General features: G+C 41.3%; 1 protein-coding gene across 6 annotated transcripts in view; it reads left to right on the plus strand.

Annotated features, from left to right (window-relative positions):
* Window positions 1-4,171: 4,171 nt before the first annotated feature.
* The window catches only part of SLIT2 (slit guidance ligand 2), a 331,277-nt gene continuing 318,623 nt past the window's right edge, over window positions 4,172-16,825 (plus strand). For 4 of the 6 annotated variants that reach the window (XM_074321764.1, XM_019743900.2, XM_074321767.1 and 1 more), the window contains exons 1-3: window positions 4,172-5,085; window positions 7,756-7,827; window positions 9,025-9,096. In XM_074321764.1, the coding sequence (XP_074177865.1) occupies window positions 4,907-5,085; window positions 7,756-7,827; window positions 9,025-9,096 (323 nt within the window). In that variant the 5' untranslated portion in view covers window positions 4,172-4,906. The remainder of the gene's footprint in view (window positions 5,086-7,755; window positions 7,828-9,024; window positions 9,097-16,825) is intronic. The other 2 variants (XM_074321781.1, XM_074321782.1) reach the window with 1 other exon arrangement.

A 16,825-nucleotide genomic window follows, 5' to 3' on the forward strand; every position in this document is an offset into this window, starting at 1 on the left:
GAACCAGTTGAGGTTCGAGGTCAGAGAACTCAGGTTCTAGTTTCAGCTTTGCCGTTTAATCAGACCTGACTGAAGACCAAATCCTCACCTGAACACAAATGAAACAGCAACCATCTCAAATTCTACTGTGGTTTTAACTCTTTCAAACAGCTTGGCACTGAGGAGGCATGAAACATATTTTGGTTAAACCTTAATCCCCAGTGACGTTAGGGTTCCGTATCTGTATTTCTAATACAAAGATATTGTGAGAGAAAAATTATAATTAACATGAATATCTTTTGCAACAATGGAAAATTGCAGCATGAAAGCAGTTAAATCCACAGAATTATTCCGAGTTTCATGAATTTAATTGATGCTATTACTGTTATTTACCTTTGTTTTTACTATTTACCTCTTTTTCACCAATTCTGTTTTTCCCTCATCTATCCCAATTTCACAAACTTTTTTTCCCTTCCAAGGAAAATACAAATTGAGAGAATGTTTACTTTTTCTTTTTCTTTTCTTTTTTCTTTTAACTACGATTTTTTTCAGTGTCTAAATTGTTTTCTAAATTAATAACTGGATTTTTTTTTCTCAATTCATGTAATAGGAGATATGAATGTTGACTCTAGTGGATTCCACTTCTGTTTAATCCAGGTCAGGATTTACGGAGACCTCATGTGGTGACAAGAGGCACCACAGACGCTTTCTTCAGGATGGATGTAACTGAGTCAAAGAGGAACTCAGAATTCATCTGGGAGCGACATAATCCAGAAAGAATTAAGACCTAGAAGTTAATGGTAGTGAAACATGTGAGGCCTCCAAAAAACATGCTGCAATAATACTGAAGAAATAATTTTTTTTTAATGAGAAAACTGGTCACTCACGTATAAATTTCCCTTTATTAACTGAAAAGTTGATGACACAAAGAAATTAATGTGCCATGTCTCTCAGGAATTAGTTGCAGTTGTCTTCTTCTTCTTTTTTTTCTTAATGAAATCCATTGGACATATCCTCTTATTTAAATTTTCATCAAATTAAAAAATATGTTTCTATAGGCCTGTCGCTATGAATGTCATTTTCAGCTCTTCTCTTGGTTTTATACAGAGTGGAAAGTGAGCCAGAGAAAGAACTGAAGTGGAATTCATGTCTGTGACTTACACTGTGCAATGATACAAATGACATTATTTATGAATATTGGAATGCAGGATATGTTTTTGCAATTAAAATGCAGAGCATTGATTCTGTGTGGTATATAAAGATGAACACAAATGTTTACATCTTGTTGCTGACAAGGTATCAAATTTTGGAAATTAATAATTAGTGTGGTAACAAACATATTTCAACCACATAATTTACAGACTAAAGAAAGTTCACTGGAGATGGAGGAGTGTGGAGAGGGCTGGACAAATCCTCATCAATGATAGGTAATTGCTCTTTATCTCATTTTCCTTACAAGAAAATGAGACTATGGCTTCCACTTTCTCCTTCTTAAGGAGGTTACATAACAGAGCTTGAAGCTAAAATCTAGAAGGACAAATGAATTAATAAATGTTAAATGTTTTGAAGTCTTTAAAAGAACAGAGCAATATAAATCTATGTCATTAAAATGGATAATCCTAACAATTCTAATTCAGTATCTAATGGGTGCCCTGTCTTTGGAAATGTCTTCCAAATGGCTTTAAGTTTTTCAGGGCAGGCAAAATGACATAGGTAGAGGTAGGCGTTATGGGGAAAAAGAAGGAAAAAAAAGAAAAAAACACTTAGGAAAAACGTTAATGGGGATACTGGAGAAATTTCAGATTGAGTATATATTCTTGTGTTAAAGAAATTGATCAATTTCAAACTGAGCACCCATTATGTGTCAGTCATATTCAGATGCTAGAAATAAAACAAGGGATTGGACAAATTCTCTTGCTTTCAAGTGGGTGACAGATAATTATACAAATGATTATCACACTGTGAGATTGTTAGGCCAGGGGCTTGCACACATTCCTTGGAAGCCCTGTGAGGTGGAAGGAGAGGAGGAAGGACAAGGTGAGGCATGTGAATTCATGGGAAGTTGTTGATTGCTTTAAATGCCATTTCAAACCAATAGTGACATTGCGTGTTTTTTTTTGTTGTTTTTTTTTTGTTTTTGGGGGGAGGGTGCGGGAGAGTGGTAGCAGTTGCCAGACACACATCACACTAAACAGACAAAAAGAAACAGGGAAATTCTCTTCCAAATATAGTGGGGTAAAAAATACCCATAACTTCCCTGAAATAAAGGAAACCTTCTGGTACAATGTGCGTTGCTAGGGATTTATTTTTCCCCCCTTTCCCTTCTACGTGAGTAAAACCATACACACATACATTTAAGCCCATAGTTTTGTGAGTGCATTTTATATCCCAAACATCAACTGAGCATGGTGTTTGTCAAATGTGTGACTATCAGTAAAGGGTTAAACGGAAGGGGGTGCCTGGGAGATGGGAAGGCTGGCTAGGAGGTTGAAAAACACCGTTTTCCAACTTGCAAAAACTCTGAACTTTAAAGCTCCCCAAAATACACGTGTGTGTCTGTGAGCGCAGGCAGATCTATTTCGGTAGGAAGCCTTTTTTTAAAAGAATTTTAAATCATAATCTCTCTTGCTGCTCTGCAAACACTGAGCAGCCCCCTTAGGATCGCGTGGCAAAAGCTGCTACAGAGACACTGGCAACGATGTTTACGAGCTGCGTTCAAAGTCGACCTCTTCCGATTCCCTCCCTGCGAACCACGGTCTCGGAGCCTGGTCTCGGAGAGGTGCCCTGGAGCTGGGGGCAGGCGCCCCGGAGCCACCTTCCGCCTGCAAACTTCGAGGGGCATGGGAACGAGGGTGGGAGCCGGGGAGAGCGAGAACGCGCCGCCCGCGGCCGCCTCCGCCTGGCGCGGGCAGCCCCGGCCTCACCTCTCCCCCGCGAGGTGCGGGCTCCCAGCGCGCAGCCAGTGGGCGGCGCCAGGCGGGGCGGGGCGGGGCCTAGGGGTGGGGGCTCCGCTGAGTATATAAAGCCGGCGCCGGTTTAACTTCTGACTTGGGGTTATTTATTTGGGGAGCGTGCGGCCGGCGGAGGCTGGTGGAGGAGGCGGCGGAGGTGGCGGCGGTGACTGCCGCAGACAGTGGTTAAAAAAAGGCGGCGGCGGCAGCGGCGAGTGATGGGAGCGCCGTGGCTCTCGGGCGCTGGCGGGAGCTGCCGAGCTTTCCCGGCGCCGCGGGAGTGCTGAGCAGAAAGGGTAGCGTCCGGGGGCCCGCAGCCGGCTCCAGAGGCGCGGGTCGGGTTTTTGTTTGGCTGCGCTCAGCGCCAGGCAGCCCAAGTGAACAACTCCAGTTAACAACAACAGCCCACCTTCCCGCAGCCGAGCAGACTGAGGCTGCTGCGTCTGTCCTATTGTTTAGACACTTGCCAGGAGCTCGGGAGTCTGCAGAGCCACCGAGTCCTCGCTCCCCTTCGCCTCCTTCCCTCTCCTCCGTTTCCCTCCCGGGAGAAGGGGTAGCGGAAAGCAGCCGGCAGAGAGGAAGGGGCTGGAGAGAGACCGGCTGCGCGGGACTTCGGCCGCGGAGTCAGGTGCAGCGCCAGGAGCCGGGCGGCATCGCTACGTCGGCGGAAGGACTCCCACCGTGGCCGTGGCGGACGGGATTCAAAGCCTGGGAAAAGTTCCTGCACTTTGAGGAGGAGTCCCCTCTGTGGGCCGCTGTCGAGGGGCGGCCGAGGGTCCGCGCCCGCCCAGGAGCCTGCTCGCGTGTCTTCCACCTTTGCCATCAGGTGTCTGCTGCGGAGCTGCGCTGTTTCCGGGAGACGAGAGGGGCTGACACCCGCGCGCACACGGGACTGCCATTCGCTGTCTCCTTGGCTCACCTCGGAGTAACAGATCCCACTGGCCCAGCTGCCACCCCTCCACCCCCCTGGACATCCCGGCAGGACCCAGAGCGCGGACACCTCCACCTTGGCCTTTCCACTCCGTCAGCCACCTCGGTCCTATCAGACGCTCTCATCCTTAACTTGACTCTTGGATTTCCTCTGCCAGGGTCGTGACTAGTGGATATTCCTGCCGGCTGGGGCGGCGCATTGCCCTTTTGTCTTTTCTGCGTGACCTCGGGGAAGGCCCGGGTTCAGAGCGTCACCAAGGACGCCGGGCGGGAGGTGGGATTGCGGAGACAGCCTTCAGTGAAGTGCGTGTGTGTCTGCAAACTGCCCTCATCTGTTGGGAGACGGCGAGGACCGGCCCGGGCTGCGGAAGAGCCTCAGGCCGGAGGGAAGCCGCGTGAGTGAGCCGCACTGGGCGCTGCGCAGCGCCTCCCCGCGCCCCCGGGGCTGCGCACCCGCCTGTGCGCCCGCGCGCGCCATGCCCAGTCGCCCGGCGCGCTCGGCTCCTGGCCCGCGGGGCTCCTGCGCCTTCTAGCCTACTTTGATCGAGGCTGCCATTCCTATTGAGTCCCTCCACCTTTCTGCCTCGTACTCTCCCCGCTGGAATCGGATTTGCAGAGGGGATCCGTGGAATTCGAGCAGCCCCCTTCCCGGTGCAACTGGCTCCTGCATCTTCGCGGCTATTGGGAATCCCAGGTCTTTTACCGCCAAGTTGATCTTTGCGACGCGTGATCTCCTTCCCGCTGCTCTGGGGTCTCTTTGTAGCTTTGGCCAGGTCGATTGATCTTCAGGACATAAAGTTGCCCAAGGAGTGTCCGCCCTGCTGGAGGAGGGTGGTGGGGAATTGGGAGTCGTGAACCTGTGTCAACTCTTCTGCGTTGACTATCATAACTGTTACTTCCATATCATTTTATGTACATTTACCCAGACACTCTGGGTTGTTAGCCCTGCACCAGACACTGGGCCTCAGACACAGCGCGGTTCGCGCAGAACAGCAAGCTAAAAAGAACCCCCCTGGCACCGGCGAGTGAGGAGGCGGCGGGGGAAGATGCGCGGCGTGGGCTGGCAGACGCTGCCCCTTTCTCTGGGGTTAGTGCTGGCGATCCTGAACGAGGTGGCTCCGCAGGCGTGCCCGGCGCAGTGCTCCTGCTCCGGCAGCACAGTGGACTGTCATGGGCTGGCGCTGCGCAGCGTGCCCAGGAATATCCCCCGCAACACCGAGAGACTGTGAGTATGGGCCTTCCCCCCTCCTTCAACGGGTCACGCACCCCGCGCGTGGAGACTAGAGGGACGGAGCGGCACAGCTTCCTGTGCCTGGGGTAGTCTTCACTAGCTCTGCTGCACGCGCATCCTGGGGTTGGAGTCCCTGGGAGGGTGAAGGACGGGAGGGCGCTGCCCAAGGAGGGGCCATTGCCCGAAGAGGGGCGGGCCCGCTGGCAGCTGCGCTTGGTCCGTTCCTTCTTCTCTTGTGCCACCCGCAGCACAGTGCGGTCTAGTCTCTCGGGCTGGGGAGGCGGGAAGATGGGGGACAAGTATTCGTGGATACCCGGGGCAAGGGAGACGCGACTTTGTTCCCAGACTCTATAAACGGTGTCACCCCGCGGTTGCCACGACTCGCGGGTCAATTTCAGGGCTGAGTCCCCCCTCCTGTCGTTGCTGGTTGGCGCGGGGGACTGACGGGGGTACTCAAAAGCGAGAAACCTCTGCTCCCAGGCTTTGTGTCGTCCTCTTGGGGGTGGAGGGAAGGGAGAAAGAGTCTGGGGCGCCTGGGTCCCCCCCCCCGGGGGTGCTTCTCACGGGCCGGAGAGGGAAGGATCCCCCAGAACGGCGTCACCTCCGCGGTGGCCGCCTGCAGCCCCACTCCGCGACTTTTTCCCGACCCCCACTTCCCCGGGGATGAGGAGGCGGCGCTGGGCCCCACAGGACCCGTCCAAGCAGGAGACTGCAGAGGAGGACCACGTCCCATCTTCTGGGCGAAGTTAGGGGGCTTTCTCTCCAACCGGACCCAGCTGAGTGGCGACCTCATGTGGCCCTAGGTTGCCCCCCTCCCGCCCTTCCTGCGGAGCCCCAGTGCTCCCGTCCACATTTCTGGCAATTTCTGCGCCCCTTCACGTGGCAGCAGCTGTCTTTCCTTCCCTTCTTCGCGCTCCGCTGACCGTAGACCTCCCCGCCTCCCTGTCTCTGCGAGTGTCTAATGAAGAAGTAATCGCGGAGCTGGGGTTGACGGCCCACGCGCTCCTGGTGGGGCACTTCCCGAGTTCAGGGAAGTGGAGCATGGAGGCCATTCTCTTTGTGATCGCCGAGGCCGCCGCCCAAAGCTGCCTGTGCGCCCTGGGCACGCTCCACTAGCCTATGCGCGTGGGTCCGGTGGATGCAGCGGGTGCCGGACCAGGGTGGTGGGGGCGAGCGCTCCTGACTCGGCTCCCCGGCTCTACGCAGCTGGTTGTGACGGTTGGGCGCGGTGGAGAGGACCTTCTCTGACCCTCACGTCTGCACCCGCACGGCACGTAGCGCCTCAGTCATACTTATCTAACTCATTTCCCTCGCCCTCCATCTAAAGGCCAGAAATGAGTTTTTTCTTCCTTTGCCAACGGCTCCTCCACCCCCAGCCTCACTCCTTCCCAGGCCCTCTGTTGTGGGCAAGTTGGGGCCCTACCGAGGGGGTCTTGTCAAAATGTGACCCACCACGTTTGTCTGGGGTGGGGGGAGGGGGGCAGGGATTCATGTTATATCAAATAGCCCGTGGAAGACCCAAACAATTGTAGGAACAACTTGATGGTACTGTGTGCTCAGCATGGAAAGTGGGTTGGGGAGAAAGCAGTGCAGAATTCTGGTTCAGCATTTGTCATTTCATGCCATTCAGAACACTTTCAAGTTTAAGCACTAACATGCCTTACCCAACAAAAAGGGTCAAAATAGCAATTGAGTTTTCAGTTCCTTGAAAGAGATTTCCTATGCGGGATCTACAGTTTTCAGAATACAGTTTACTAAGTGCTGGCTTATAAAATTCTATCATTGACACAATTTTAAACACATGAAAATACAGATTTCAAACATCATGTTTTTAAAGTCAAGGTAAGAGAAAACGTACTTCCGTGAAGGAGCACATTCAAACCATAGCACGGCCTGGTTCTACTTGAAATGATTGGAACCAGGGAAAGTTTAGATCTTGACCTAAGATGCCAGAACAGGGACTGTGACTCTTGAAGGAAACATGGTGCTGAAATCTGAGTAAAAATGTCAGGGCCTGAATACTATTTCCATTATTGCCCCCGCTAGTAGTTTTCACTTTACAGTCACAGCGGGGAGCTGCAAATGAAGAGTTTAGTTTTCATACAAACCTAGAATTGTTGGAAGGTAAATGCCTATATATGCAAGTCTTTGAAGTACAGTTCTTTTGATGGCATTCTAACCTTTTTCTCTGCGTAGGAAGTTTAGCCACCATGCCACCTAAGGATAGGGTTCTGAATTTTTAAAATTTTTTCCTGGATAGTATTAGAATATTGTTCATTAACTTTCTGAAAAGAACTTTTGGGCATGTGCCTAACAATAATAGTAACTAGCAGAATACCTGTTAAATTAATATACACATCCTTATAAAAACAAAAGTTGAAAGCACTCCCATATACCAAACAGAACTTTTCCTGATAACAGAATCACTTCATTTTCTTGTCACATGCCAGCAAGCATGGGCTCTGTAAACTTGTTAAGAAGCATTTTAAAAAATTTCTTTCGAAGTTTACTTCCGTCTCTCTCTTTTTCTTGGTAAGCTACTTTAGTAATTGGAACTAATCTTTAATCTTCAAGTTTTTATTTAGTTTATATTTTTCTTTGTTTAACCACATATTGATAGAAATAAAATGGAACTTTCGTTTTCTTACTTGTTTTCTCTCTTAGGGATTTGAACGGAAATAACATCACCCGGATTACAAAAACGGATTTTGCTGGTCTTAGACACCTAAGAGTTCTGTAAGTATGTTCTTCTGATGTGTTTTGAAAACTTTTCTTTTGTTTAAGGTTGCATATTTTGAATCATTACTGGTCTCAGTTTCAAAAGCTGCCCCAATGACAGAAACATAAAAATTTAAAAGGTCTTGGTTTCCTTTCTTTTTTTGTTGATCACTGTACTACAACTTTTAATAAAAATGTAGGCTTTTATTTTAATGTTGGATGGAGGCCATAGAAACAATATTATAGAAATGGTCTCAAATGTTTGCTAGACCATACTCTAAGTGCCTTATGCGTATAAAAATGTAACAGAATTGCTTTCACAATATGAATAAGTAATGTGAGACATTTGATAGACTTTTAGGGTTTGAGATTAACTAGAAGTAATTTAAGTGGCTCTGCATTTTATTATTGCTAAGATAGAAATGTTCAGCCTTTTCTAGCAAACAAAACTTACATATAGTTTCTAAAATTAAAATCAAGCAATGCAGCGTTTTGCAGAGTTTTGGTCAGGAGATGTTTCTCTATAACAGTACACTGGTCATGCTTTGAATTGTTTCCTGTATTTTATATCTTTGTAACTTTTATAAAATTGTTGCAATATGATTTCTTCTTTAGATAGTGGGTTTAGTTACTTATGAGTAAACCATCACTTGAGATTCAACGTAATGTAAAATGGCTTTTACCCACAGGTTTGTAAATGTTTACATCACAGTGGACATATATATACTTTTGATCATTTGTGTGTTCAGTGTTCATCTTTTAAAAGACACATTTTGACCATTATGAATTCCTCCAATTTCTGATGTATATCCATAAGTGAATTGAAGTATGTATACGATGCATTACTGTACATTGTTTCTCTTAGATAAGGACTCTGTTGAAAATCAGTTTACCAAAACACAGCCATCAAAGTTGCACTGCCATACATGGTTCTTCAGAATATACTATAGTTTAAGGTTCAAAGTTTTGCCTAGTAAATTTCATGAGCAACTGCGTTAGGATTTTTTATGAAACTTTTGTGATGTGGTTGCTATTAATATTCCCCTCCCTGACTTCTCTCAATTATATCCTCATTAAATTTGATGCTGAATCTCAAACCAGAGCAATTTTAAATTTTATAAAGGGAAAGAGGTTACAACTTTTCAGTTGCTAAATTGAAACTTATTCAGATGGTGAGTGGTAACATTAAGACTCCTGTTATACTTTGCATTTTAGTCAGCTTATGGAGAATAAGATTAGCACCATTGAAAGAGGAGCATTCCAGGATCTTAAAGAACTGGAGAGACTGTAAGTATTTTCAATTCCAAACTTATGACGACATAACTGTATTTTTAAAAATACTTGAATTTCAAGGACCATGTCTTCAATTCCATGTCTTAGTCTTTGAAAGTGTACAGAAACGAGAGGTTGAATAAGTGGTTTTCAGACTAATTTTAAAATAGACATTGTCGAATTTTTGCATAAATAATACTAACTTGAAATAAAGCTAAAAAATACAGACTTTCTTTCCTGAGACATTGACTTCCTTGATAACCATTGCATTGCTACTTAGAGATGCACATGGCTTTCTTACTGTTCATCTAGTTTGTTTTATTTACTTATGTAGGAAGAAAGGTATAATTTTATTTGCATTTATGATGCATGATGGAAAAGTTTTGCTAATAGTTTTTCCATTTCCATGCTGTTGCTTTGTGTGTCATTAATGATATTTAAAGAAATATTTTAAATTTTTAGTGATAAAGATTTGTGTATTTAACACTTATGGTGAATATTGTTAAGGACTGCTATTCACAATTTTATTTCCTTATTTTATAGTAGCTTTCTACATATTTCTGCTGGAAAAATAAAGATTAGTAGAAATGGAAGTAACAATTATGTTATCACAGAGTGGCCATTGTAACGTGGATTCTCTTTTTTCCCAAGAAGATCAATGTGGACTTCAGACTTTATTTAAAATATATCTTTATTTCATTCACACACAAACTATTTAGGATTGGTATATATTACTTGAAGTACATTATTATTTTTTTCTACAGTGTATATCTACCAAAGATAAAACTTCTGTAATAATTAGGATAAATTACTTTGTAATTTGATGTATGGATTCCATGTCTCATGTCTTGATAATTCAAGTTTAGTAGGTTTGCATTTTAAGGGCAAATACAGCTCTATTAAAAGTAGCAATGATTATTTTAATAAGTTGCCATGCTTACTTTAATAGGCACTTTGGGTGAAAATAAAACATTTATTTAAAATAATGAAATATGAAGTTCATTTTAGGCATAGAACATACATTCACTGGGCCCAGTGGCAAAAGTTAATTCTGTGTCTCAAAGTAGAAAAATGCTTGTCAGCTTCTAAAATATTTGTAAATATATAGGGTACATTTTTACCACTTCAGGTTTATATAGAGATGTCTAATTTATTTTACTATAAAATTTTGTCCATGATAAATCTTACAATAGAGGGAATTTTATTGTGGAATTCAAAATAAATTTAAAAACACTACTTTGAGCTAGTTTTGGGGAGTAGGAATAACAAAAGGTAAACATTTGTTTAAATTCACAACAAAGTTCATAAGTTCATAACCCAGCTCTTAATATATAAAAATCCTCTGAAAATATGTATTTTTTGATAGGCTTCATAGGCTTTCATGAATAGCTAATTCCTAGTGAGTTCCTTGCAAAGGTATTTTTAATTTATCTATTTAAAAAGAAGTAGCAATATAATTTTAATGTTTGGTAAGATAAATACATCATTTAAAACTGTCATTTAAACATTCCCAGTTTTTTCATTAATAGCTTGACTGAACTAGTCACTACATGGAAACATACGTGTTTTGATTCTTAAACAACTTATTAAACGTACAGTGTTCCAAAATATTGAAGGAAACTTAATGGTTTCTCATGCAGTCTCTATTTTGGTTATGTTATAGTTTTAAATGTTGTCAGAAACACTAGAACAAAACAAACTTTCTCATTATTTTTCTTAAGCCACTCTGGAGTGTCATGTGAACTTTCATCTTGAATAAATTAACTTTTCCTAAAAATTATTAACCAGATGCCTTATGATCTGAAATTTGATTAGAGTTGAAGTAGGTACTAGGTTTTGACTTTGACTTCCCCTGGGAATGTCACTTCATCTCTGAACAGTTTTCTGTTCTACTAAGATGCAGTCAGATGTTGTAGAGTGGGTTTGTAATTTTGAATGAAAACTAATATATATGCAGGACTTCTTTAAATCACCCCAGCTGTTGGCTGAGAGCAAATATTTCATATTTGTGAGGAAAAGCTGAGAAAATTCCTTTTGTTTACAACTGCCAAGTCCATCTGATGGAAGCACATTGTTATCTGACAGCCAATTCATCTCCTTGAGACTCAGGAATTCAAAACTATTTCTTAGGAACATTGTAGATACACTTTTCAAATATTTATTTTTTGAAATACATTAAATGTTAAGGCAGTTTGCTTTGTGAATGCATTCAAGTTATGTGAAACAATTTTAAATTTTGTTCAGTATTTTATTTTAAAAAATAAAAATAAAAAAAAGCTACTAAGAAAGTTCCATAATCAAATTTCTGTGGCCTGTGGTATATATCCTTACTTTAGTTGGTGATGTCATTAACATCACAAAAATTGCCTTATTTTTTTCAAGAAGCTGCCAAGAGACAATGTAAGAGAAAGGAAATAATCAGTGAATTAACTTTTAACTAATTACATGTTGTTTGAGCTTACATGGTTTTTAGCAATTTAGATGTAGATGTGAATTTTTTAATTAAAACTCTACATTATGGAAAGGTGTATAAATGCAGGTTTATGTTGTAAACGCCATTCATACAGTATTTATAATTTAATTTTCATTCTTTGTGAGAAGAGCAAAACAAAATAAAAACATTAATTTTATTTGCGTGCAATGTATGGTTCTAAGTTGTTTTTGTTTTCATTTTAAAATAACAAAACGAGTCCAAATGATAAATTGTGAATATTTCAAAATTCTAAGTTTTTTCTTTTTATTTCATGGTGATAGTTTTAACTTGATCTAGAGAGAGAAGACAAATCTGAAAACAGAAGATAAGTGCCTTTTTAGAAATGCAACTTTGAATCTGTAAGAAGCAGTGTCATGTTGTTAAATTGAATTCCGTTTTAGCATAGAATGAGGTCAGTATTTGTAAGGTAAAGCATTATAGCTACAAGAGAACGATGTGTTTTCACCTCAAAGAATTGATGAAATACAGGTTATCAGTGAAAATGCCAAGTAGATGGATATTAAAATCTTCTCTCCCTATCTCCATTCCTCCCTTTCCTGTCTCTCTTCCCCTCCCCTTACTCCTTTCTTTCTATTGTATAGAAAACAGTTTGAGATGTTACGATCATCATCAGAATATGCTTATGTCATTGTAAAAACAGTAAGTTTTAGTCATGCTTACACACCATGAGCACACATTACTTCCTGTTTTGACAGTTTCTTACTGTTCTCCCTGAGTTAATATGTGCAGTGACAGATTTCCCTGGGTGCTCTGTGCTGTAAGTACTACCTCCTTATCTGAGATGAAAATGAAGCCTTGAGAAGGTGCCTCATGTAGATGGTAGCAGCAGATCTCAGATCGTTTACTCAAAATGTTCAAACAAAATCTAATGTACTTACGTGACTAATTAATTCAATGGAAATTAATTAAGGAAAACAAACTACAAATAAGCCACAGTAAAGACCTGAAATATTTAGGAAATATAGTTGTTTTTTATACTTCACAGAAGATACCTGTATATATCTGCAATAAAGTCTCCATGCAAAATTGTTAATTCAAGATATTTCTTGGCTGGTGCATAATGTCTTAGAGAGTTAAAAAAAAAAATCATGTTGGGACCCATGACTCTTGTGTGTTGGTGTAAAGTTCTGTTGTCTGCCTATAGGATTATGCTGCAGTCATTAAAGTTCTTCTATTTTATGGCCTTCTGAGGAGACCCAGGCCACCTCAGTGTTTCACTAGAGAAAATCATCTGCTTCTGCAAGTTCCTTGACAACACAAATGCAAGAGCATGAGAAAGTTTTTGAAATTTTCTTAGCGTGGTTAAAAAAAAATTTAGGACATTTTGTCCTAAATGCAATGAAATGCTTAGATGCAAAATTAAATGCTTATATGCCTCAATTATGTTAATGAGAACCAATAACCTACCACAGACTACCTTGGATATTAGGCTTTTCATTAACTTTATAGTCATTTTATACCCTTACAATCAGGAAATCGCAGAAGTGAAAAAGACAAGGGCTTGGGCTGTTTTTCTCTTCTTACTAATAATGTGTAAAGGTGTGCTTTTAAAACAGATTTGGTTTTAAACTCACCCAGTTTGAGTCTCTTTGGAATTGAAATTACAATTTTCCTCCTAACTTTGTCATTTTATATCTATTGTTACTTGAACAGTGAGTCATGAAAATATTATTAAAAGCATGAAGCCATGTAAGGAATCCTGTTCATTTAGCTATTTTAAAGTTTCTACCAAGATGATAATAAAAACACCCATTTTAATTTGCAAAAGCCTGAATCCCTTTAAAGGGGAGACTAAATTTGACTAAGCACTACACTGTCATGAGAGGATATGTAAAAGGTGCGTTTGTTATTTTGTAAGGTGGTGCTGAAGGGGCTCTCCTATGCGGGGATGCTATCCTAAGCGAGTGGCAGCCAGTGGGAGGCTGAGACCCTGGAAGTTTGGTTGTAGGTCGTTAACACATGAGTTCAAGTAGAGAATATGTTGTGGAACAGGTCTGAACGAAAGCGCCGCTTATCCCCTGCTCAGCAAGGATGTAGAGAATCCCTCTTCTGACTAATCCTACAAGTTTATAGGCAACACATAACACATTCCTTTGCTTAAAGTAAGGGCAAACTCACATGCTCATTTCCTTGGAAAAGAATGCAAACTCATCTCAAAAGAATTGTTCTCTGGCAACTGTACACCCAAGTTCAAAATTAGTGCGGCGATTTTCTTGGGAAAGGTCTTTAAAGAACGTATCAAACGTAGTAAACAGAGGCTGAGTATGTACACTGCATGAGATAAAAATGTTCAAGTATATATCACTTCATCTGTGACATCGATTAAATGTCAATTATTCTTGCCTGTTGACAAGCGATATTGAACTATTTTAAATTCTGTTTACTGACTGGCCTCATAAGTCTTTAATGCACCCGCACTGTTAGAAGTTTAGAACAGTAACTCCATCTGCGAGGGTTTCTCATGCAACCTTTTTTATGGGCCTTGAAGTTGAACGGTGGTGAGAAGGCCTGTTTGCTCTTCGTGGACCGTTTTATAAATTCTGAAGCCGCAAGGCTGTTTATTTTTCCCACATCTGTTTTGGGCTCATCCTTTGTGATAGTGTTTGCTGGATGCTGTGTCTTTTATACCTCTCCTGAAATGGGTAGTTTAGTTTGCACTGTTACAATGTATTTGTGGAAGCAGCGAATGTCAAATATTTTACATTGAATTCTGTCTTTCATTCCTGTTGGATACCTTTCTGCTTGAATTATGCCTTCTAGACTGAATTTCACAATTTTACATGGAGTGAGAGACTTTCCTGCATAGATTGTGTATTGCTCTTATCTTTTTTTTTTAAAGCCATTTTTATCTGCTGGACTAGAAGGAATATTGGTGAAAATGCAGTCAGAATGAAAGTTTGGCAACTATAGGGCTGATTTGGTATTCATACAGTTGGAATATTGATTTAAGATAACATTTACAAAAAAATGTATTTGATTTGTCCTCTTTGCAGCATCCATCCACTCTGGATGCAGGTGGGTGTTTCTGAAGCTCCAGCTGGGTGCTCCTGCTCTGGGTTCTGGCAGAGGAGCACAGGGTGTGGGTAAGCTAGACGCCCCTCTGCTTAGGCACCTCGTAATTTTGTGTGCTGTCGCTTGGTGACCCATAGACCATGCCAAATACTCACTGGTTGCACTGTTGATTATGCTTTTTAATCAGATCCAAACCTCTTCTCCCTTTTAAAATCAGAAACATTACCTAAGGGTAACATCAGAAAACCCTCGGTTTTCAAATCCACTGTGAGATCGTGTGCAAATTGCTTCATATTGGGACAGAGCTAATGATTGTATCTCATGCTGGTGGCATGTGAGTTAAGTAAGATAATGCTTTGTGTAGTTTCACAAAGTGCTTGCCACATCATTGGCACTTAACAAATTTATGTATTTCTTTATGTATTTCAACAGTTCCTATTTTTCAAAAGCTCACTTTAAGAATTATTTTATATTATTAAGCTGATAAAATGTGTACATAATAAATTTGACTTTTATACATTCATGTTTACTACCGTTTTCATTCTGATTTTCTCATCATGTAATCAATAGAAAGGATGTGAAGAAAGTACAAAATCCCCTTTTGTTTCAGAGTATTTCTCATGATCTCTCTGAATCTATAGAGAAATACCAAGAAATAAGGAGAGTGAAGTGGAAGCAACAGTCTTACTAAGTTTTGATCTCTCTATCAGGAAGTATAAAAGGTGAAATTATCATTGCTATCACTGCCGAAAATACAAAATTTATTTTATTCACCTACTAGTGTGTAACTTACAAATCTTTGTTTTAAAAATGTTAGGATAAAAACATTTTAGAAAACAAGTGGAAATTCACCAGAGAAAAAAGGCATTTATGCATGAGTCATAGATTATAAATAATAGACTTTTTAAGGCAGTGTTTATCAAATACTCGTTACAGACCAGGCCCATTGCTAAAATACCTTATATTTACAATGACAGGTAAATGTGAGGCAGACATTTTTCACTGGCTTTGGTAAAGTTGTTTTCTCTTCACATTTTGGCAAGGGTGGCAAACCTTAATTGAACTGAAGTGAAAGTTGAAACAATAAGAGACCACAACCTGTATAGGTGGGCAGATCAGCAACTGTCAGATCCTAATTTGAAACAATGCATGTCAATAATGCTTAGGTTGCCCTTCAAATTGAGGTTGTTAAGTGTCAGTATTTCAGAGGCCATTGGTATTTTATGTGATCTAGAAAGATAATTCACCGCACCGAGGTCACAATCAGAAGTAGCCCATGGCACGGAAAGTCCCTCATTTTTGCCCTAAGAAAACGTGTCTCAGAGACGCATATGACACACCTTTCTGAAACCATGAATTACCATCCAGAGAATTCCCAATCAACCCTGAGATCTTGTGGGCAGATTCCATCGAGCTGGTGATGACAGAGTTGGATATCACTAAATCTGTGTTTTCTGTCCTTGGGCATAGTTGAGTGTTGTTGCTCAGAATGGTGGGTAACTGACCCACGTTGTATTCTTAATGGAGCTAATTTATGCTGGTTCCTATAAATCCTCCTGTGAGAAATAATACCTTTAGTTCATGGTGTGCTATTTTCCTCTTCTGGGACTATCTGCTTTGAACTTCTTTAGCTCATTTACATCAGCGATTTTATGGCACTGTCATCTTCCAGCTGCAAAGAAGGATTCTGTGACATTAGAAGAAGCTAGGTTATTTTTTCTCCAGCCCTGTTTAGAAATCATTATGCATCTTAATAGTCTTTAAAGTAATTCTGGATTTTTTTAAAAAAAGAATTCTCTTGTTTAAGGGTTTTATTTCTGGTCGTTGTCCAAGAATTTCTGATTTTAATTTTTTTCCTTGATTCAATATTTTGGAACAGTTTCGCTTTTTATCATAATGTTTGCATTTCCATTTTTTCTTAGTGGTGATGGAAGAATGAATAAAAGAACTGGAACCATAAGTGTATTAATATTGTTTTAAAGGAAAAAAACATGGTCATCCTGTTTTTTCTCTGCATGTTACCACATGACTTATCTGCTGTTTTTTTTTTTTTTATGATACTGTGATGTCCTATACTCATGATCAGTTTAGACATATTAAGACCATTCATAATAATTTTCATGAAATAATGATAAATGACCTGAATGCAGAGAAAAATAAATGTGTTTTCATTTTTTTATCAACTGTAGGTATTTTAAGTAGATTTAAAACAGTGAGCTGAACATAGAGCCAGTTTTT

Source organism: Rhinolophus sinicus, linkage group LG02 (assembly GCF_036562045.2).
Source record: "Rhinolophus sinicus isolate RSC01 linkage group LG02, ASM3656204v1, whole genome shotgun sequence".
NCBI classification, from domain to species: domain Eukaryota; kingdom Metazoa; phylum Chordata; class Mammalia; order Chiroptera; family Rhinolophidae; genus Rhinolophus; species Rhinolophus sinicus.